General features: G+C 34.6%; 1 protein-coding gene across 10 annotated transcripts in view; it reads right to left on the bottom strand.

Moving 5' to 3' along the window:
- LOC134851708 (uncharacterized) overlaps nt 1-19,923 on the bottom strand; it is a 37,795-nt gene extending 17,872 nt beyond the window's left edge. The window contains exons 1-3 of one of the 10 annotated variants that reach the window (XM_063867919.1): nt 19,564-19,824; nt 19,077-19,124; nt 17,945-18,639 (exon numbers count right to left, since the gene is read on the bottom strand). In XM_063867919.1, coding sequence (XP_063723989.1) covers nt 17,945-18,225 — 281 coding nt within the window. In that variant the 5' untranslated portion in view covers nt 18,226-18,639; nt 19,077-19,124; nt 19,564-19,824. Of the gene's footprint in view, nt 1-17,944; nt 18,678-19,076; nt 19,208-19,563; nt 19,825-19,905 lie in introns of those variants that run through there. The other 9 variants (XM_063867920.1, XM_063867917.1, XM_063867918.1 and 6 more) reach the window with 9 other exon arrangements.
- Nucleotides 19,924-24,037: the final 4,114 nt, after the last annotated feature.

Consider the following 24,037-nt stretch of genomic DNA (forward strand, 5'->3'; position numbering starts at 1 on the left):
TTAATCCGGTTTGGGTACCGTTGGTTTCCTTTTCTTAGTCATGCTGTTATTCTATGATTTGTGGTATTTAGTAAGCTGCGTTGGTTAGTTTTGTTTAGTATATGATTCCTTTCCAACCGGGTTAAAGGAAAGTTTGAAACATGTTATTATATGTTAGAGTTGTTGAGTGTGAAAACTTGAAACTTAAATTCATTATTTTAAACAATTCTTCGTGGGCGAGCTGTGCGAGTGTGGATAGAATTTCTGTGCGATTAAATGAAAATATCAAAAGGTTAGTACTGCGATTGCATTTTATTAATTTATTGCATAGAATTTGGAATTTTACTGCTGGTTATGGGGGAATTTTAAGATACAAATTTTCATCATATTTAGATTTACTGCTTTGGGGGAAAATATTATAGATGAATTTACTGCATTGATATTAAATTTAGAAATTTATAAGTGTAAGAGATTAATAGAATTTTAAAATTGTTTGATGAAAATTGTGATTTTTATTGTTTCTTTTGTAGTTTTTGTAGGTGATTGTCGGATGAAAGCTAAAAATCTAATGAAAACATGAATAAAGAATGGTGAGTTTTTAATACTGTAATTAGTTAGTAATATTCATTTAATTCATACTTACCTGTTAGTCGTCGGGGAAAAAACCGTGGGGGAAGATGTCGTGAATTAGTTCTGAAGTTGTTAGTAGTTTAGCTAGAATGCGGATGATATTTTTAGTCTGAAGCAGTGGCCAAAGCAATTGAAGTGCCTTAATAGTGGTTAGTTCTTCAGTGCCTACTGCAAACTCATAAGGTGTGTTTTGGATTAAGTTATATAATTTGTGGTTAAATTTAGTGTTGTGGATGAATTCTAAAATTGGGATTTCTATAGGCTGTACAAACTCGTGCGGGATAAGGAAGGGTCGGGATTCTTCGGCGTTGAAGGTCTTGGTGATGGGGCAGAAAATATACATTTGGGTTATGGGGTCATAATTACGAAGAATACCATGGAGGTTAGTGTCTTTAATACAATATGTGAAATTTAGGAAATATGGTGAAGTGTATTTTGAATTGATGAATTGAAAACGATGGTGTGGTTGTCTAGAGGGTGTGTGGAGGTCAAAGTGATTTTGGATGAAACGATAGTAACTGTATGTATGTGTTTGTTTAGTGCGCAACATAATATCGTGTGAGCAGTGCAAATCTCTTTCGTGTGGTGCAAGGAAATGAAAGGTTAGTGAAAAGATTTGGAAGCGTTCTTTAAAACTTTCGTATGCTTGTGTGCTTGTTAGTGCTTCTGAAATAATGTGGTCAAACTTTCGGTCGAAGATGTTTAGTGTAAATACATATGGTGTCTTGATGAAAAATTTCTCGGTGATTTGTGGGTTAGCGAAGCGATCTTCGTCTAAGAATTGATCTTGGTTAGCTCTGATGATGTTGTGATCGTAGTATTCTAGTGTATATTCATTAGCTCTAGGTGCAGTGTGTATTTTTAGTGATTTTTTGTATCCAACGTAAGTAAACTGTCTAGCGGTTAGTGGTGTAGTTAGTCGATATAGCATGTCTTTATTTCGTTCTATATCGATGGAAGTGCTGGATAAAGGTAAACAAAGAGGGTTAGTGAAATGATAGTATGAGGTCCAAGAGAGAGTGGGCATTAAAACGTATTCATCTACAAAGTTGCGTGTTTCGTTAGCGTCGTGAGGGGTGTTTAAGGTGTATTGTGGAAATGAGGGTAGAGTGATAGCTAAAAATTCTTTAGTGTTAGTATGCTGGGGGTGGTTGATGTATTCACGGGCTGTTCCTGGTTTTGCTGGGAAAGGATTGTTGGGGAATTTTCTTTTAAAAGTGCGGTAAGCTCTATTAGTGTTTAGTGAAGATATAGTGGATGTGGATGATGGTGTTAATGATTCAGTATAATTTGTAGAGGGTGTAGGGGGATTGGATGGATCTGTAGTGGAGGAGATTTGGTTTATGGTCGGGGTGTTAAGGTGGTAGGATTGTTGTTGGAGGGTAATAAAATTATCTAGCTCTGGGGAGATTCGGGGGGTGTCTGGAGAATGAGATGATTGGTCAGAATGGTATGAGGAGTAGGTTGGGGTAACTTGGGAAGCATAAGAGGGTGTGGGAGTGATTGGGTCAGGGTTATTTGACAATATGGGTTGAAAAGGAGGTTGAGAAAAATTAGAAGGGTTATGAAAATTATTGGATGGGGACGGTTCTGAGTCGGCAAATTCATCGGGGGTTTCAATATTCGGGTTATTTAGCTGTGAGATGGAGTATAAAACTGAAATATGTGAGTTAGTGTCGGAATTCATGCCTGATGTTACATTGCTAGATGGAAAATCGGGTGGCGGAAAAGCAAAAAGTGGTATGATTGGGATTGAAGAGGTAAGATTGGTTGGATGGGAATTTGATCGATGTAGTGATCCAAGTTGGCGGCTCATCGTGGGCTAAAAAAATGATTATTTTGAGATTGAAAAGCGGTGGTATGGGGCTGTTCAATAATTTGTTCATAAGTATTATCATCTTGTGATTGATGTGTCATTATATGTTGGACGGGACTTTGTGATGTATTGAGTCGAAAATTTGGATTATGTGTGATTGCTAAATTTCGAAAATTTCGTGGGACTAGGGATAGTGGATGGTTATTTGGTAGGGGTGGTAATTGTGGTGCCGTTGGCTGTGTGTCGACATTGTTATGTTCTTCGTCGTATGTATTTTGTCGTGTTGTTATTTTTGTGTTATATTCTTTTATTTGTGCGTCTAAAAGAATTTTGTTTATAGATGTGGAAAAGATTCCAAAAAATCCTGCAAAGAGTATGCGTGCTACGCTTGCTTGTCTGTTTACTTGTGTGTGTATAGCACATGTATTGTAGATTCCTTTTAAGAGTGAGAAAAGAAATCCAATAAAGTTAAACATTGCGTATAAAATAGTCAATTTTTCTAAGATGTAGTAGGGCCATCCTAGAAAATCGAGGATCTCATTTTTGAGTGTAACAAAGCTAAAAATGTTGATTGGTGATATATCTTGGGGACGGTATTTTTCGCCGTTTAGATATATATAATCTTTAATGTCTTTAAAATATCCGCTATAGTCTTGTGTGTAGATATCGGCAAAACCTGCGGTTTCTGCAAGTTTGCGTAGATTTTGGTCAATTGATTGTCTTTGTATAGTGTCCATTTGTGTTAATAATTCTTGGAATTGCTGTGTTCTAATGTGATGTTGAATATCTGATTTTGAATAGATTCCTATTGATTGTAAGTCTATATTTGGGTTTCGAGCGATAGCGCGAATGCTTTCTGGTGAAAATTTTTTGAGTGATTGCATTAATGTGGGATATGGAGTGAGAAGATAATATTTATTTTCATCAGGGTTTAGTTGTACTACATTGTGGCTATTTTCTGATCCACATGGGACTGCGGTATCCCAGAAATAGGTTCTTCGTGAAAGTGTATCCACGAAATGTACTTTATTCTTATAAAAGATAGGGATTCTTTTATAACATCGTTTATCTTCAAAAACGTATAGTGGTGATACTTTTTTGGTACAAGTATAAAACCATAAGATGTTTCCTTCGTAGTCTAAAAAATTTGATCTATTTCCTGATAATAAGTATCCTGCGTAGGGTATTTTTAATACTGCTAGTGCAAGTGATTGTAATATTTGTGTTCGTTCTAATTCACATAGTTGGTGTAGTGTTTCTAATTCGGAGAGTGACATTTCTTGAAAAATGCGGCTAATTGTATAGTCTAGTTTCATATCCAAATGAATATCATAGTGGATATTACCGAAATATGTAGTATTCATTAGTGATAATTCTTGTAAGCGTGTGCTTCTGGTGTCATAAGGTTTTAGATGTCCACCAGGTTGTCCGTTGCTTTTTTGAAAATTAACTGGTATATAGGATGTTCCTTCGTTTGGAGGATGACCTGTGGCATATGGGTCGATTTTTACTTTTCCAGTGGTCATGTCGAATCCTTTTTCGTATTCAACTAATATTTCAGAGTATTGTGTTCTGTGAAGTGGATTCCTGTATTTACATGCAAGTTCTGTTTCTTGATATATTTGAAAACGTGTCAATTTATTTTCTATATTGTCAATGTTTCTAAAATTAGAACTTAGTTTTTGTGATGGATGGACTTTATCATAAGGAATTGATTGTATGAAATATTTTTCGTGAAATTTTATCATACGAGCGTGTATTTTTTCTACTTGAAATGTTGTACATGTATCTTCGGGGAACCAAACAATTGTTGCTTGTGTTCTTGTTGTTGGGTCGCAATATCCTTGATCATTTTTACAAGGTAGTCGGATTCCTTGATAGATCATTGTATTATCAGATAAATCTCGTGTGAGTTGTATTTTTTCAAGTTGTATTTTCCAATCGAAAAACATTATTTCTTGGTATCCTTTATTTTTCGTGTCTGCTTTGCAGTTTGATGGGTTATTTATACCAATGTGTGGTATCCAATGTTTATCATGTAGGTCATAGGTTAATCGTCCGTGTGCGCCGTTATACGGGTAATTTTCGTCTAGTTTTATATGTCCTTGGTGTCTTTCAAGTTGTGATTGATGTACAGAGTCGGAAAAAACTTGAAAGTTAACTAACTTTCTTGCGGAGTTTTTATTTTGTGTGATGTTTAGTCTAAGTAATTCATTTTTACAATCGTCGGGATTGAGATGTAAAAGACGTTCTATATTACTTTGATAGAATGATTCATGGTCAAGTCGGTTTTTGTTGCCGTTGGAGACTTGTGAACAATGTACTTTCTTTTCGGAAAATGTCGCTGTGAATTTATAACCTGTAACTGTTGTTGCTCGGGCTTTTGAATAGAGTGTTGCTATTACTTTTGTGGTTTCTATAGCTTGTGGTTCTGTTTCACATTGTGATACTTGATTTATTGCATATTTGTGTAGTGTTTTTTGTTCATTTTCTTCGCAATCGTAATGTGTTACTAATAAATCTTGTGGTCCTGTACGGGGGGAAGGGTTTATGTTTTGATTTGAGGTTATTGGAAAAAGGAGTTGGAAAAAAATTAATAATTTTAGAATATACATGTGTATGATAATCCTGAGTATGGGTTGTAAAATGTAATGTAACCAATTGTGTTTTTGGTATATCTGTCGTATTTATATATTACTTCAGTAGTTATAAACGGTGGTGGTAGTGATTGAGCTGTTATGTTTGGTGGATTTAATGGGTAGGGATGTTGAGTAATGTTGTTTAATTTAACTGTGATTTCAAATTTTAATTGTAAACTGTTTTGTTGGAGTATTTGAATATTGTGATCACGGATATCGTTGTGAATATCCTGGCGATATTGTAATCTATTGAGTGCCCAGTTATGAAGGCGGTTACTTTCTTGATGTTGTCCAAATAATGGTGGAGGTGCTGTGAATGTATTCCAATCTAATCTTAAAGGAATATTTATTGATGATTGTTCTCGATATCTGGCGTCGAGATTATTTGGAAAATTTAAGTTAAAGGGTAGTGGTGAAAACTGGCTTATTGATGGTGTTGATGGTAGTGATAATGTTTCTGGTAGTGATGAAGATGTTGTATCTGTAGAAATGTCTATGGGGTCATTGACTAAATTTGGTTCACCTTGTGTGAATGAATGTGTAGTCCAATATGGCAGTCGTGATGTTAGGTTTGGGGGGTTAAAAGGATTTTCTCGTATTTGTTCAGATGTTGGTGTTGAACCTAAGTAATCTGAAGGTAGACTTGAAGTGCTTCGTTGTGAAAAAAGTGTAGGAGTTTCTGGTGTGATACCAGTGGTGTTTTCTGGAGTGGTTTGTGTTGGGGATTGAGGTATATCAAAATGAACTCGGGGAGTTTGAAAATTTCTATTTCGTCGAGGATGTATAATTTGTCTATTTATTTCTGTTGTGTTTTGGTTTTGACTAAGGTTTCGTATTCTACTTAGTTCTTGTGGTAGTGTTGGGTAAAGATTATATGTTGGTTCACTTAGGGATGCTTGTCGTTGAACTGGTTCTAGTGGTTCAGATAAACGAGCGTGCCGTTCTTCAAAAGTGTATGGATTGTCTTGAAAAGAAATTCGTGTAGATGTTTGAGGATTTTGAGTAGTTGAAGGTGGTGTTGGATTATCTTGGGATGATGTCGGTGAAGACTGATTCTGTGACTGTTGGGTAGCAATTTTTGATAGTTTTTTGAAGTATTATTTTAGTGAGAAAATTTGTGTTTATTATAATATTCTTCCAAAAAAATAATTAGGAAAATTGTTGCTAGGGCAAATGTGATGATTGCTTTCTTTATACATTTACATATGGTCAAAATGAGGGATGATAGAAATGTTATGAAAATTACAAACAATAAAAATATATCAGTTCTACTGAAAATTGTTCGTATCATTTAGACAAGTTGTTAAAATCGTACCTGTGGATATATTCAAGGGTTTTGGAAAGTTGGAGGAATAGTTCGAGTATTGTGTAGAAAATTAAAAAAATGTTACAAAAAATGATTAAGATTATTAGAAAAGATTCGAGTATATCAAAAAGAAATATTATAAAAGCTTCAAGTATTGAAAAAAAATGTTTAAAATTTATAAGTATTTGAGCAACTGTTTGAGAGAAAAGCATTTAAGAAATGATCTCTTGGTCGAATATTTTTTGCTGTTTGAGGCGATTTTCTAGTGTGGTCGGATTATTTATTAGTTTTTTGACAAGTGGGTTGAGTTTTGTAAAAATGTGTTGGGGGCAATTTTTATGGTGATCGGGAGGTCGTCTTTTTCTTTATTTTTGTTTGTCAAATGATCCGGGGTATGGTGAGATTTTTATACTTTAGGCTAATTAAAATCTTCATTTTGTTACTTTAGGCTAAGTTATCAAATTTGTTTTGGGGGTATTCGTGGTCTGAGTTGGGGAAATATTGTTGATCTTTGGGTTATTTGATAAGGGAGGGGTACGGTATTATGGTGATATTTATTTTAGCTGTCAAGTTGGAGTGGTTTGCTTATTTTTGACCTGGAGGTTGTAAAGTTATAGTTAGAGATGTGCCTGGAGTTCTAGATTATTCGTCTAATTGATCTTAGTTGGAGTTAGAGAAAGTGGCGGATTGGATGAATCCTATTGGTCTATTTTGAACTAGAATTATTGCGTATTTGTGAGCATGTTATTTTGAAAAATGGAAATGAAAAATGTTACGGAGGTTTCAAGATTGTAAAGTATAAAATCTTAAATTTATTTTTTAAATTCTACTTTCTTTAATATTTTAGATTGGGGGATGAACATTTTGTAGTTTTTACGTGGTTGATTTCGGAGTCTTGTTGTTTTTCTATGTTCTGATTTGTCTATTTCTTCTTGGGGTATTATTTGTTCTGTCATTTTTCTATTTTTTCTTTGCTTTTGGGGTTCTTTATGGTCTAGATTTTTTGTAGTGTTTTTGGTAGCTGTTGGTTTTGTGTTTTGATTTTCGGTGGGGTTATCGGTTTGTTCTGTATTTTTCAGATGTGGTTCGTTTTGAACTATTTTTAATCCTGTGAAGGAATATAATTGGGTTAATTCGCGGAGTGCGTATTCTTTTGGGTAGTAAGGTAATAGGTTGTTTCGGTGCTGAACGATTACTTTTTTATTGGAGTCGGTAATTTTATATGTGACATCAGTGGGTCTTGTAATTATTTGGTAGGGTCCTTTTCGGAGGGGTTGTAATTTTTTAGAAATTCCTTTTTGAGTATTAAAATTAGGTATTAAAACAAATGTTCCAATTTTTAAATCGGAAGCTGGTGTAAAACGTGAATTGATTTGTTCATTTATGTTTTGTCTTTGTAATAACTTTTTCGTTATTTTCTGGTAAATTTCATTGTGTTTCTTATCTCTATTTAAAATCCATTCGGTGTGTGTACCGGAGGCTAATTTAAGAATTTGGGGGTGATGAAAATGATCTTCATCGTGTGTATGTAAAGGTAGGTTATAACAAATTGAGTCTTTATTTGGTTGACAATAACCTTGTGCGTTTTTATGGGAATTTGCTGTAAACATTATTGGTTTGCGTGGCTTTTGATTGAAAACCATTTCATATGGTGACATTCCTAAAGTTGTCGTAATTTGTGAATTATATGCTAAGGGAAATAATTTTACATCTGCTGACCATTCGGTATATTTTGTATCATTTCCGTTGATGATACATCTAAGATATTCCTGTAGTGAACGGTTCATACCTTCGACTAAGCCGTTTGTCCAAGGTGCATGAGATGTACGTGGTTTGTGTTTAATGTTGTATAAATGACATAGTGTTATTATTTCATTATTTATGAATTCTGTACCATTGTCTGTGACTAAAATTTCTGGTAGTCCAAATTTTGCTATCCAGTGTTCATAAAGTGTTGTATATGCGTAATAAGCATTACAATGTGGTACTGGGTTAAGTGCTACATAGTGTGTGAATGCGTCAACAATTACCATAATGTAGGAGTTTCCTTCTGATGAGGGTGAAATTGGGCCTTTAGTATCAAATGAGATACGGTGATTAAAGTACAAACTTTGTCCTTTAAAATCTTGTTTTTGTGCTATTTGTTTTTGATTTGGGTAAGGTTTATTTAGTTGACATACTATACAATCATTGCATAGTACTTTTATCCAAATTGGTGCATTTGGGAAGTAAAAATTTTGTATAAAATTTGAATATGTTTTCTCTGATCCAGAGTGTCCTTTAATATTTTGTGTATGTGAAATATTAAAAGCTATAAGAATCATACTTAAAGGGAGACATGGAACTGTAGATTCATTTAGGTTATACTCTAAAAGGTCTGTATTTTCGTTAATTGTTGTGTTGTTAAATTTGCGAAAGTATCGGAGGAGTGTTTTGTTTCCTAGAATGGTTGAATCTGCCTTGACAGGTTTAGTTTTATATTTATGCCATGATTTTAGTTGTCTAATTATCGGGTCAAGATTTTGATATTGTTTTAGTGTTGAAATTGTAATCGTTTCTGTTGGAGGGAGAAAAATGTTTTCAATTTCGAATTTAGATAAGGGTATTGTATCTAATGGGTCATGAAGATCAAAAACTTGATTTATTGTGTATTTCGAATCGGTTGTTGGTGGTCCTGATAAATTTATTTTATCAGTTAAATTTTCTTTTTCTATTAGTGGAAAATGGTCTTTTTTAGTTTGGTGTTGTTTTGTTCGTTTTTGTTGGGTGTTATTTTTTATCCATTGGGAATATGGAATTGGTTTAAAAGTTGATGTTCCAAGTAGGTCAACTTCATAATGATTATTTTGACAATCTAAATAAAGTGGGAAATGTTGTAAATTATTTATTTGTGATTGTTCAATATCAGTTTTAACTGCATATTTGCATTCTAATCGGGGTGATGTTTCGTTTTCTGCAAGGTAGAATTTTATGTTTTTGGGTATTTCAACTGTTGTTTTTCGTGTAAGTAATTCAGGTGGTGTATTTCGACTTAAGGTGTCTGGTAATGCAAGATTTTTTCCTGCAGTCCAAACTATATGTAAGTTTGGAAATTTCATTAGAATTAATTGAAATCTGTAAACTCGGTGGTTTGGGTTAGATTACTGTGTGAAAAGAAAAATGATTGGTTTGTGATCTGTGAAAAGAACTGTTGGATGTTTTGATCCAAGTATTAGAAATTCATATTCTGTAAGTGTATAGATTATGGCTGTACATTCTCTCATTAGGGTTGAGAGTCTTAGCTCTGCTTGAGTGAATAATCGAGAGTTTGCTGATATAAGGTTCATTTTGTTTGTACCATTATGTGATTGTAATAATGCTGCGCCGATGCCTAAGTTCGAAGCATCGCACATTGCATAAAATGGTTGATCAGGGTCTGGAATTGTGTTTGAAATTTGTTCAGTTAAAAGTTTCTTTATTTCTTCGAATCGTGCTTGATGTTCTGTATTCCATTCAAAGTTATTTTGTTGTCTAAGGATGTTATAAAATGGTCGTAGATACAATTGCATTTTATAAACATATTTACTTAAAAAGTTTAACATTCCAAGGAATTCTTGGATTTTCTTTTTATTTGTTGGTGGTTGAAGTTTTTGAATAGCGTCAATGCGTGATTTCAGTGGAGTGATTGTTTTTCTTTCTATGTTATGTCCTAAGAATTTAACTCTTGTCAAAAAGAAATGTGATTTATCGGGGGCGGCCTTCAGATTTTCGTTCTGAAGTATTTGGTGATATGTTTCTAAAACTTTGAACATTTCGTCTTTTGTTTGTGATTGCATAAAAACATCGTCTAGATAGGTGATTGCGTTTTTCTTGAGTATTAGTGGTCTAAAAATTTTGCTCATAAAAGCTGAAAATGCTGCTGGTCCTATGGATATTCCATAGAATAAGCGGTTGAATTCATATTGTTGGTTTCCGATAACAAATTGTGTTAAACGTCGTGATTGTTCATCTAGTGGCATTTGATTGTATGCACTATTCATGTCGGCGGTTGTGAAGTATTTGCCGTTTATTTTTGTTAAAATAACTTGTATTGGTTCGATGGGCCAATTGCATTTTGATTCATCTATAAGTGAATTGAGGTATCTAGCGTCGAGAACGATTTTTAATGATTCTCCTTTAGCTAGAATGATAACGGGGTTGATGAATGTGTTGCCTTTTGGTTGTTCTTCTTTATTAACTGGTGATATAATATTGTACTGTTCTAAAATATCGAGTAATCTGTTTACTTTATCATGTAAGTGAATTGGTACTTTACTTGCTCTCTGTTTTTTGAAAACTGCGTCTGGTTTTAATGGGAGATGTAGTGATGAACTGATTTTGCCAACATCGAATTTTGATGTTGCATAGACTGATGAATATTTAATTAGCTGTTTGGCTAATTTTTCGAATTCGTCTTGTGTTATTTGTGAATGTTGGAAATTAAACATTGTTAAAAATTTCTGTTGGTTCTCTGTGTAGTTACTTATGTTGAATGTAGGTTTGAAATATGGAGTTTTTGTGAAATAATCCGTATTTCTGTTTTCGTTACTTATTATATTATTTATAGATAATTCTTCATTAAGAATTGTAGATTGGCAAATATCTAGTAATTGGAGTATATTGTTTACGCGATAGGCTTTTTCGTGTATTGGTGATATTGTAGCGTTGGTTTCACAATATCCTAAAAGTCCTAAAGGTAATGTTACTTGGTAAGGTGTGTTGTTATAAACATGTAAGGAAATAATATCTGAATTCGAATTTTTCAAATATTTTATTGAAGAGATTGTGATTTTGAAAAATTTATGAATAGGTTTGAATTCAAAATCTGACATATAAAATTTTTGTTTGTTTTGTTCTTTATCATATTGGTGAACTTGTTTGATTGAAAAATTATAGATGTTTCCTGATAGTGGTTTCAGGTGTTTTCTTTGTTGGTTAAATATCGGATAGAATTTTGAAAAGAATGGTGGTTGTTTATTTAATCTTTGAAAAAATGTTAAGGATGTTTCTTTTGTTTTTGTATATTTATCTTTGATTAATATTTTACTGTTTAGGATGTTAATTGTTGGTATATACTTCGAAATAAATGGTATTCCAATAATATTATATTTAATATCTGTGATATGGAATATTTGTTTAAATGGCTTGTTTAGAATTTTGCTTTGCTCCATTGTTCTGGTAGGAAGGAGAAATAATTGGATTTTTCCGTAGTTTATCAATGTTGATCCTTGTGCTGTTGCTAGCTTACTGGAGGTTTCAAGAGGTGTTAGCTTCGGATGTAAAGTTTTTATTTCATTCCATGTGGGAATGTTTATTATGTTTGATTCTGCTCCTGAATCAATTAAAAAATCTATTTCAAGGTCTGGTGGTTGAAATTCTTTGTTTCTTGGGCTTTCTAAGAGAAATGGTATTGTCCAGATTTTTTCTTTGGGTTGTTCTTTTTGTATATTTTGGTAGGTATGGTTTGTATTCAAGCATTTTGTTTTGACATTTTGATTGGGTTGTTCTGTAGTATTTTTTGCATTTGTTTCTTGCGTTGTTGGTGTGGAATTTATGGGTGTAGTGTAATGATTTTGAAGAAATTCTGATTGATTTTCATATATGTGTGATGGAAAGGGTTGTTCATATATGACAGATTCATAGTCATTTTCGACTTTTATCATATTGATAGAACGAGTGTTTTCAGTATCACTTTCTGAATCTGATGATGTACAGTTTATTTGATTGAGTTGTAACGCATCAGTTACTGTGTCATCAATACCTGGAGGGTCTGATGTAGTTTCTGGGTTAGATTGTACTTGATTGATTTGCCTTTGATGTTTAGGTGTATTACTTCTGTGACGATTATTAGAATTATTATAGTTATTATTATTCCTATGTGGTGATTGGGAATAATTTCTATAACGATTATTATAACTTGGGTGTCGATTTTGTGAATTATTTCGCGATCTGTTTTGGTAATTATTGTTCGGTCTGTTATAGTTCGATCTATTATATGAGTTATTCCTTGATCGATTGTTCGGGTAATTCTGGTTTCGATTGTTTGAATAACTTCTGTTTCGATTATAGGAGTAGTTTCTATCCCTATTGTATGATGAATTTCGTGATTGATTGTTTGGATAGTAGTTATTTCTTGATTGGGAATTAGATCTAGAAACAAATCGTTGTGTATTTGAATTTGATCTGGAGTAGTTATTTCTGCTATTTGGTCTATTGTAGTGATTTTGTGATGAATTATACGTGTTTCTTCGTTCTGGTGATCTTCCTCTATAACTTGAGTTATATGGAGATTGATTTCTTGTATAACTTGTATTGTTCGGGAGTGGTTTTCCTGAACTGTTGTTGCTGTGAACTGTTTTGTTCGGTAAATTTTGATCTTTTTTCATGTATTGATAGAATGATTTATTTGGTTCTTTGTATTTTTGAGGTTTATTTTGACTATCTTGCTGTTTTTGTCTACATTCGGAAATACTATGTCCGTATCGTCGGCAATAATTACACCATTTTTTGAAAGATGGTTTGCCTTTAAAGTTCGGGTTCTTTTCGTAAATATTAAGTATTTCAGTGATTTTTTCAACGAGGTCTGTCTCTGATTCCTGTATATTATTAATATTAGTGGGAGTCGTTTCAATTTTGTTAACGTATTGTAATTTCAGATTTTCCGTTTCTTCTAGTTTCATCGTGATTTCTGCTTGTTCTAGTTTGTCTACTAGTTTTCTAAAATCTAAATCGGGTTCTCGAATTGAAGAAGGATGGGATGCTCTCTTTTTTATTGCTATTTTCCTTAATTGTGGTGTTAAGGTCATCATTAAGATTTCTGTCATCTTAGTGTTTTTATAGTCGTGTGTATTTAGTGAATATGCTTTTCGAACTAGTGTTTCGATTCTTACTGCTATTTGCTTGATGGTTTCGTTTGGTAATCTGCGAATTTCATTACATAAAACTCTTTGTTGTTGTTTGTTTCTTTCGGAGTCAAACATTTTTGAAAATTCTTGTGTAAATCTTTTCCAGTTTGATTTTATTTCTAGAGGTAGTACTGAAAACCATTTTTGGGCTGCGCCATCTAAGGTTGTTTGTATTAATGCTGTGCGTCGATGTATCCAGTTTTGATGTAGTGGTGTATTAATTGGTTCAGGTCCAATGTTTAAAATCAAATTTGCTGTTACTGCATTTAAATAATCTTCTACAGAGTATTCAGGGTCTGTTCCTGTGAAAACCATTAAAGGTTTGTTTGATGTTATTGATGATCCACCCATAAGGTATGGATTCATTGTCATTTGTAATGATTCTGCTGCATTTGGCATTTGAGAAAAATTCGAAAGTTGGTTTCTTGTTATTTCATGTTGTTGGAGATAATATGGTAGTGGTATTTCATTTTGCATTTGTGATGCTTGATACGAGTGTGCAGTCATTGGATTTTGTTGTTGAATTGGTTGAAAAGATTGTGTATTAATTAGATTTTGTTGTTGAATTGGTTGTTGATGTTGTGCATCTATTGGTTGTGGAGAAAAATTCCTATGATTTGTATGTGTTCTCTGTATTCCTTGTCTACGATATTCTTGAGTACTTGGTGCAAATATATCTGGTTGTAAGAAATCATCATCTGAGGATAAATAATCCATTTGATAAGATGTTTGTTTTTTATTTTTATTTTGTTGAAAAAATGGGTAATTTTCACTGCGATCCTGTGGAGGATTTGGTTGAAAATTTTTGGAATTATATTGGGCCGTTGGGTTATCCCAGTTTCGAGGTTTTGTATATTGATTAAAATTCCTTTGTGGTTGATAATTTGTTTTTGACGGATGTGTATAATTATAATTATGGTCTGCAAAGTTGTTTCTAGTGAGTGTTTTGCGTGTTTTTGATGGCATTGTCATGGGTCTATATGTTTGGTAATCCATATGTGAATATTTTGGAGCAACCGAAGGTTTAACGGTTGATTGTAAGGTTACCTGTGTTTGTGAAGGATTTGTATTTCTTGGTGTTGTTAAATTCGGGCGTATTGGTGAAATACTTTGTTGTGTAGTTGTTGTGTGTACAATTTCTTCATTTATGAAGTGTGATGGTGTCTGTATATCTTGTTGAGTAAGATTCCTAGTTCCATTGAGGTTTTCGTTGTGTATGACTGTAGAATTTAAACTATTATTTTGTGTATCGGGTAAAAATGTATTATAGTTTAATGGTGTTGCATCAATTGTTAATGGTATTACTCTTACATAATCTCTTATGTAAGATATTGTACTTATTGCTTGACTTGAGATTGATTGTGGAAAGCTTATAAATGCGGGATGAGACCATTCGGGGTCCCAAACATAATCTGATTGTTCTGTGATAGCGGTATCATCGTTCGAGTTTTGGGGTCTAAAATTTTTTCTTGCTTGTGCAATTAAATCAATATTGTGTGTGAAATAATCTATTATGAACCATGCCAAAATTTTTTGTAAATCGTGTTTGGTATGTTGTGAAACATCGTCTTTCGTGAAATTTTCTTTAATGATGTTTAAATAACTAGAGAGTAGTGTGATTTCATGTCGTACTCTTAAATGTTTAGATGTTTCTGTCGGTGAGACATTTGTTATTGGGGTTTCGTTTTCTAATATCGAAATATAACTATATATTATTGCGAAAACTTCATTGGTGAAAATGGAGTTTGCTCTTTGTGAGTTATGGTATTGGATGCTTTTTATATATTCTGAAAAAACTTTTGAAAATTCTAAATCAAGATCGTCTGTTTGAATAGTATATGTTCTATTATTATGGTTTGGGGAAGTGAATTCTATAGAGTAGATTCCATACTGTTGTGTTATGTTGCATATATCTTTTAAGTAGTGATCTATGATTTGTCTTTTGATTTTTACATCGGGGAACTCTGTTTTACATGGACTGATTCCGGGTTCAAATAAATTTACGAGTAAATTTTGACAAAATATGTGTTGTCCTCTATCAGTATCTGCATCTACTATAAAAGGAAAGATTTCATCATCATCTGGAGTTTCTTCACCTGGGGTGTGTGTTGAGCTCATTTTTTCGTTCGATGACTGTTAATATGTAATTATTAATGTGTCGAATTGGTTGATTCCAATTGTATAGATGTACTGGTTTGTGTTTGTACTGTTTTTTTATTCTTCTTTTTCCTCTTTGTGATGAATTTGAAGTTGTTTCTGAGTCAGAAAAATATAGTTGATCGTGAAGTGGGCAATTTTTATCTATTGATTCTTTTAGTTTGTAAAGTTCGTCTAAACTGTTAGTTTCTGATTCTGAAAATGCGTTTCGATTTTTTGAAAATCTTTTTCGTGTTATTTGTCTTTGTTTAGTTATTATTTTCCTCTTTAGTGTTTGTCGTTTTGTGCGAATGTATCCAACTGTTTGTGTATGGGGTGTGATTACAAGGTCGTATTTTTTGTTATCTATTTCACAATTGTGTAAAATGATTGTTTGTTTATTTCCTAGGTTTTTAAATGACATAAGGTTTAGGATGACGGATGCAAAAAGTTGTTAAGTGAATTCTAATTACTTAAACTGTTAGTCCTTACGATTTTTTGGTTAGCTTTACCTGGGTCTATTTGTTCAGGGTTGGAGAGAAAAGTATATCGATTCCGAAGAATGATTTTTACTTTCTCGTGACTAGTATAAGCTAAGGTGTTAACTTACTTAATCTTACTTAGGGGTAGTGATTGTGTTCAAGGGTTGGAGAATAGTAAATCGATCCACAAGGTTCAGGTATAATTAGAACGCGAGTAGTTCGTTAGATACTATTTTAAACTTACTAAGTCTAAGATTTATCCTGGGTCTAGTAAGAGGGGGGGTCAAGTGAAGGATGAATAACCGAAGTTCTTCACTGTTTATCCTAATTTGAATGATTAGTTTTGTGTAAAAATTTCTATTAGTCCTGGGTTTTTAGAGAGGGTTGGATAGTGAATCGACGTTTGAGGTCGTTAGACACTAATTAAGTGGGTGGGGGAGAACAAAGTTGTTCTGTTTGATCCAAGGATAAGCCTTGATGATCAAGTTTGAAATTTAATTAAGTAGAAAATGATTTAAGATCCAAGGATAAGCCTTGATGATCTGATTTTAAATTAAGTGACTTTAAGTTTTAATAAAGTTTTAAATTTGTTTAAAGGAAAGATTTAGTGTTTTGATGATATTAGTGGGTTTATGATTGCTGTTATGTTTTAGGTGATGAAGCTGGAACAACAGGATGATTTATGATTACTAACCATTTATTGTCATGCTACTAATTTTTATTTTTATTTTCCAATAAATATTTTTCAAACATGTTTTGTATAATACTGCAGAGTTTTAGGAAAACGATCTAAGATCTTTTTATCAATCGTTATTGTATAATATTAATTTTGTTTAGCGCCTGAATTGATTTTGAAGGGTAACTTCAAGGTTTTATGTTTGCAAATGGAAATCTAAATTCATTGCAAGTAGTATTCGAAATATAAAAGTTTGTTCTGGCTTTTGCCGAACTATCATATAACTATACGGCAAGTTTCTACTTTGTCGTATGTCGTCTTTGGTTCGAGGTCTTCTTCCAATTCCGGGTAGTTCTGTTATGGTTCGGAATATTGGCTCTGATCTATTGAGTCGGAGAGACATTTCAATTAAATTATTGTCGTATAACATTTTGTAAATGTTTTTGTCTAATTTCTAATCTAATTTTGGTTAATTCTAATCTAGTAAGGTCTTGTTCGAGACTTATGGTCGCACCAGATGAGTTAGGACTGGAGTGTATAACTCATAGAGTAATTTCGGATAGGGTACACCGTCTGCTCGTCACGCTATCTTATTTTCGGCCGGATAGATTCGTGCAACTTCTTAGTCTAATACCGATCCTAATCTTACTCTTATACTATCTAGTCTCAGGTTGTTTAACTAGTCTCTGCTAGGCTCAATAGATCTAGGGTATACTGGTTTATTGCGGCTGCTGAAGTGCTCGGGAGAGTCCAACTAATTTCTAAGTTAAATTTAAATCTCTCTGGTGCTGAAATTACAAGTAACTTCAGCACTTACAAATAAGTGGGTTGTTAGTTAGATGGATCATGATTGGTTAATATTAAATACTTTACATTGGTAAAACATTTAATTTATCCAATCATAATATATAGTTTAGATCAGGTTCCAGAGGTGGAGGTTGAATGGGCCAGGTTGGCTTCGCGGTGACAACCGGCCCTAAAATTTATATAACATCCTACACTCTGTCGGCAAGCTCGCAAATGATAGTCGTAGAGTTATCATGACAATTTTGTGGACGCTCGGGATGCTGCTTTGTTCCTGGACCCTTTACTAACATCAGCGTATGTATCAACTCAGAGTTTTTTAAAATCCTTCTCACTGTTCGATCCCAGTTTATTTTTGTACCTCATAGAATGTTTTTTTTTGCCTTTATCTTAAGAAAATAATACAATAGTACAAGTGTTGCATAGCTACGTCACAGTTGAACTGGAACTCATTTTGGGCGTCACTCGCTGAACATGATGTATTTGGTCTCAATAATGAACACGCTAGTTACAATACAAATTTATTATGCCTGATTGAAGGGTCTAAATATACCTGCTCAGCTGGAAGTCCGACGGCACCTCGCATGCTGTAGTTTTTTCTGGATTTGTCCGACGAACTTCTTTGATCTGCTCAATGATTTTGTCCAAAAACACTTTCTTCTGGGCCTTGGTCGTAGACTTATATGTGCCCCAGTAGTTGGGGGGATGTGTCTTTCCATCAGTAGCCTTAGGTTTGCCTGCTTTGCAAACATCTACAAACTCATCATCGGCTGGCGCCGAAAAAACGGAAGATAGGCCAAGAAAAACGACACAAATTTGAATCAAATTGGTCATTTTTTAAAGACTTTTGGTCAAGTTAGTAGTAAATTGTTTTCAATTTATTGTAAATAAATTAAATGCTTCACAGATGAAAGTTTTGTTTCAGACTGAAGTTTCAATGAAATGAAATTAATGGTTAATTATTGATTAATGGTTTTGTTCACCAAGCTAGTTGTGTGAAAAGCAATCAGAGCAAGAAATAAAAGTAAATTCGAATTAAATTGTCGTGGATACTCAAAGAAATACCTTTGGTATATGTACGTGATTGGTACAATGCTCTCTGCAGGCTCGCTGTCTCGGATAATGCTAAATTCAAATAATAAACAGGACCAATTCGGATTTGATTTACAAGTGCAAGTTTCTAAGTTTAATATCCATCAGAACAAGCGACGATAATAAATCTTGTTTTTTATTCTTGTTTTTTATAACCTAATAAACAAATTTTTTCTAATAATATGAGCTGCAGACTGCCAGGTAATTAAGACGACAGAACATCAAAGACAACGCAAGGCATATGTTCAGGCGGCAAAGATGTATTAGCATCCAAAATTACTTTTTTTCCCGGGCCGAGGTCCGCGACTAATGTTTTGACTTTGTCGGTCGCGGACAGATTAATTCGGCGACCGAAAATCAATATTCTGGACAGGGTTTTACGTCGCGGACAAACTCTGGAAATACCGTATCTCGGTCGCGATGTTCAAAAAATTTTCAAACTTTCAACTCGGATGTTAAGATAAATTCAAAAATTAGACAGGCTTAGGCAATAGTTAATGTGGACTACTAATTCGCAGCGTCCTTAAGTACCATTACCATTAAAAATGGTTGTCGTCTGATTATCTGCCGTCTTATTTGCCAGACACACTTACAGCAGATAGCTGGAGTAAAATGAGTAGGTTTTGTTTAGGCGATAAAAACTAAACTGAGCAGTAGTTGGAAATTAGGTGAATTCCCATAGGTTCCAAAATTCATAGGTTCCAAAATAAAAAATCAGTCGCATAAGTTCCAAAATTTATCTTCTTGAATTCTGATTGGTTGAAATTTGAGCCAACGAATTTATGGATCGATTGTTTACTGTTCAACCAGCATTAACTCAAGCTGCAGAATAGTGACCGCCGCAGCCGCGCCAACGTGTTGCGAGCTTGCCACCAAAGGGTAGGACTCTATACGAAATTTAGAGCCGGTTATCGCCGCGAAGCGGCGACGCGCGCGTAGCGCGCCCACCGGCGACCTTAAACCGAGACTCGGCTAATTTAGTCTTTTGGCCCATTGAAAAGATTTGGAACTTATGCGACTGCTTTTTTATTTTGGAACCTATGGGACTGATTTTTTATTTTGGAACCTATGAATACGCACCGGAAATTATCGGAAAAAATAAGAGTTAAGAAGAGAAAGAAATTTCAAGTTTAAAATGTATAGCTTTTGAATTTATAACCGCGTTAAGACTTGAATGTCGATCGCGTAAATTTACTTTTTTAAAAAACAAGGACGCACAGCGTAAGACCTATAGACAAGACGGAACTAACAAGGAATTGCGCAGAGATTTTAATGCATTTCTTACAATAAAATACATGCGGCGGTGTTCTGGCAGCCGTGGTGAGTGCTTGCCTTATTTCATTCCTCCAATTGTCTGTGAGCGTCTAAAAAAGGGAATTTATATTTTCCTATGTGTGTGTAAGGAAACATAAATGCACATACGGGAACTATATACCATATTGGCTTACTTATTTAGCTCTTTGAAGGAGCAGAAACCTTTTGAATGTAGTGTCACGTATTGAGAGAGCATTCTCTTCTCAGCAATTATCACAGTTTTCTGATACAGTGTATAGTCTGAGAGTCGCCATAGTACCATAGATGGGCGAGTTAACTATATGGCCTTTATTGAGACATAGTTACTGGACTATAATTGTCTCTACACAGTAGTCTAAACCATCCGGGTCGACTTATGTTGCTACCATTGCGACTCAAAATGGGTATATTGCAACCATTGCGACCCAAATGGGGTATGTTGCAACCACTGCGACTCAAAATGGGTATGTTGCGACTTAGCGCGACCAAAACAAGGTATGTTGCGAATTTACGCGACCCAAAAATGGTATGCTGCGAGCCTTGCGATTCAAATTGGGTTGGTTGCGACTTCATTTTGCAATTTGCGCAAGTCAAATATCGTATGTTGCAATTTTGGGCGAACAAGGTGATTTGCGCGAATTTAGTTTGCAAATTAGGGTTGAAGTTTGCAATTAATGTTTCGACCGAGTCGGCCAAAAAATGGTATGCTTCAGCCGACTCGACCCAGGCTCGATATGTTTTGACCGACTCGACTCAAGCTGTCTGTCTATCTTTCGACTATGTTCGATCGAGGATGAACATTTCGACCAAGTTTGACCGAACAAAAGCATTTTGACAAAATTCGACCATGTTTTCGATCGAGTCCAGGAACAACGTTTCGATCGAGTTCGACCGAGGAATTTTTTTTGACCGATATGAATTTCGACCAATATGCGACACATTATTTCAATTGTTTTCGACCAAAGAAAAACGTTTCGACTGAGTTCGACCAAAACATTGATTCGACCGAGAAAAAATTCAACCGCGAAACATTTCGACTGTGTTTAACCAAGGAAAAGTCGTTTCGACTGAGTTCGACCCTGAAATTTTTCGACCTGGAAGCGTTTCGATCGAGAAAAATTATATTGATTGAGTTATATTGACACAGTCGCAACATGATTCGCGCAAAGGCGCAACATGGGTCGCGCAAAGTCGCTACATGGGTCGCGCAAAGTCAAAAAATGGGTCACTCAAAGTTCGACCCAGAATTTTTTTCGTTCAGAAAGCGTTTCGACCGAGAAAAAAAATATCGATTGAATTATATTGACACAGTTGCAACATGATTCGCGCGAAGGCGCAACATGAGTCGCGCAAAGTGGCAACATGAGTCGTGCAATGTCGCAACATGGGTCGCGCAAAGTCGCAACATGGGTCGCGCAAAGTCGCAACATGGGTCGCGCAGAGTAGAAATATGGGTCGCGCAAAGTCGAAACATGGGTCGCGCAAAGTCGCAATATGAGTCGCGCAAACTCCCCACATGGTTCCCCGTGTCGAAATTGTTCAACTAATCGGAAGCAAGATTTGAGCGGTTTTTGGACGCTTGCGCTTGCTTAAAAATTCGCAACATACCCATTTTGAGTCGCAGTGGTCGTAACATCAACACCCGCGACGCTCTACAATTACCACTCAAAAATTTGCGACATAAAATTGAGTAAACTCATAAATATATACGTTAATGAGCAAAAGAGACTTATTTAAGTTATTTTGATTAATTTCTTAGAAGAAAATCTCTACAGTTGCGAATTATCTTTGAAAGTCAGTTGCGAATTCACCGTCAGAAAGCGAGTCAGTTTTATGTTTATGATGTTTTTAGTCACTTGAGACTCTTCAAGCAAAATCCAGCGAAGCTTGAAGTTTAAGACGGTATAAGGCAGAATAAATTAAATTGATTGACTTTTTTTGAACATTACCGGACCAAAATTTTCCCTGGATAAATGCAAGGCTTCTAAAATCTAGAGACAACCCGGGTTGCCCACCACAGAAGATAATGCGCAACCATGCACATCCATTCATGATTTGCATGGAAAAGGAGTAATCATACGTAGCACATACGTTGGTTTCGAAAACCCTCAAAATAGCATTTTAACGGAGTAAAATAGTAATAAAACGGTTTCTCATCGTTATGCAAGCTGTTGGTAAAATATCAAAAATTTTCACCATGCAAATCATACGTCGCAACATATATCGTGCTACGTATGGAAGAGATTTTTCACCATATTTTTTTTTCTCTAGAAAACCGTAAAATAGAGGTTAATTGACAAAAATGACTGAGAAAAAGCATCTGTAGTGCAAAATATATCGGGTAAAATTTTCTACATCGGATAATAATGTGCATTGCTTGGGAACCAAAATTTTGCTCTGAACGGTGGAAAAAAGATTTTTTACTATCAAGTCTTTGAAATCCTTCAGAGCACTTCTTGGATGCCCACGAGAATTTTGAATTTATTTGTTTATTCAGTTTCTATGTCGCGCCAAATACGGTTTTTTGTTAATCACATGTAGCGCCATATACGTTTCCATGGTATCCATACGTCGCGCAATGCATGGTACCAAAGCAAACATACATTGCGCCATGCATGATACCATAGTAACATTGCAAGCTTCCATGGTGACATATAAATTATCAACAGCCCTAGTAAAAGTATCAAAATTGTCTAATTTGAAGTCCCCCATACTTTAAAAAATGTGGAATCATACGTCGCGTCATGCATGGAAAATGTGTTATTTTAACATAAAAATACGTCGGCAATTTTTCATGGCTCGCATGGAACCATGCATGGTGCGACGTATGGTTGCATATTTTGGTCAACCCGGGAAGTCTTTGAACATGCCTCTATTTTGTACGCGGAATGTGTGGATATCCACTCATCAAATTGTTGCAGAATCTACAAACAATTACTGAGTAACGTAAAATCTGTCGGCAGATTAGTTATGTCGCGGAATCCGCAACGAGATCACATAGCAAGTTGTTGCAGATTCCGAATTATTGGAAGTTTTCCACAAAGTGTAAGTGGATGTACAGCCATGCACAACCATTGATAATATCGTCTCAGAGATAAGTAGTGTGAGCGTGAACAGTTAAAAGTTTTAGATAGATTCTGGGCCGAGGTCCGCATGTTGCGATCGAACTGGGTCGCCAAAATAGACTTACTGTGACCAAAATTCTGTGACCGCAAGAGGCTTCAGTCGAACAGAAACGCAACATGGGTCGCGCAAAGTGGCATGTACATGTAAATGACCGCCACGAGAAGGCCTACACTTGGTCCCAAAGTAATATATAAGCTAATTTTTTGGGGCAGCAACAACGTGTTAACACAAAAACTGAAAACTAGAAGCCATTCAAATCAAACAGAAAACTGAAATATTAAATCATTAATATAAAAAGACGATAACACACTTACCACGAAGCTAGAACCACATGTAGACGGTCGGGAAAGGAGCGTTCCTGATAAAGGCTGAAACCAAATCTTCGGAAATTTAAGGTGCAATTAAATTGTTAAAAGGATTCATTTATGATTTAAAGTGAAAGTTGTGTAAAAATTCTCATTGGTTTCCACAAATTTTAGTTAAATTGTTTTTCTTAGATACTTCACTTACTTTTTAATATTGAAAGCAAGTGCAGTATCTAAGAAGAACAATTTAATTAAGTTTGTGAAAACCAATGAGAAATCATTAAAGAAGTATAACTTTAAATCATAAGTGAATCCCGTATACGACTAAATTGCGCCTTGAAAATTTCCGAAGACTTTGAGTGCTTTAATCACCAGGAACGCTCTTTTCCAGACATTATTTTTTATTATTCTTTATAAATTTGGAAGTGCTTTTCAATTGCATATTTAATTAAGTTGCTGTTAAGTGGTAAACTGTACAATAATTTTTTAAAAAGAATTATAGCCTGAAACAATTCATTAAGTATTGTTTTATTTTCTTTTCAGAAAGTCTCTGGAAAACGCGATTACTGCAGTTTGCGCCATTGGTGGATCCACCAATGCCGTTCTGCACATATTTGAATCTGTCAATTATCAATTTGGTTCATTTTTTTAACATTTTGTTTCGTTTAGGTCCACGTTTTACATTACTAGCAGAGTCTGCACATAGCTAGCCAATTTATCTTCATTGTAGAACATTCGTAAAATTTCTCTATGGTAAGAAATCATGGTCTGAGCCAAGAATCCTGCACTTGGTTCTTGTGACTAGGAAGCACACACTGGAAGCACGGAGC

Source organism: Symsagittifera roscoffensis, chromosome 7, assembly GCF_963678635.1.
Source record: "Symsagittifera roscoffensis chromosome 7, txSymRosc1.1, whole genome shotgun sequence".
NCBI classification, from domain to species: domain Eukaryota; kingdom Metazoa; phylum Xenacoelomorpha; order Acoela; family Convolutidae; genus Symsagittifera; species Symsagittifera roscoffensis.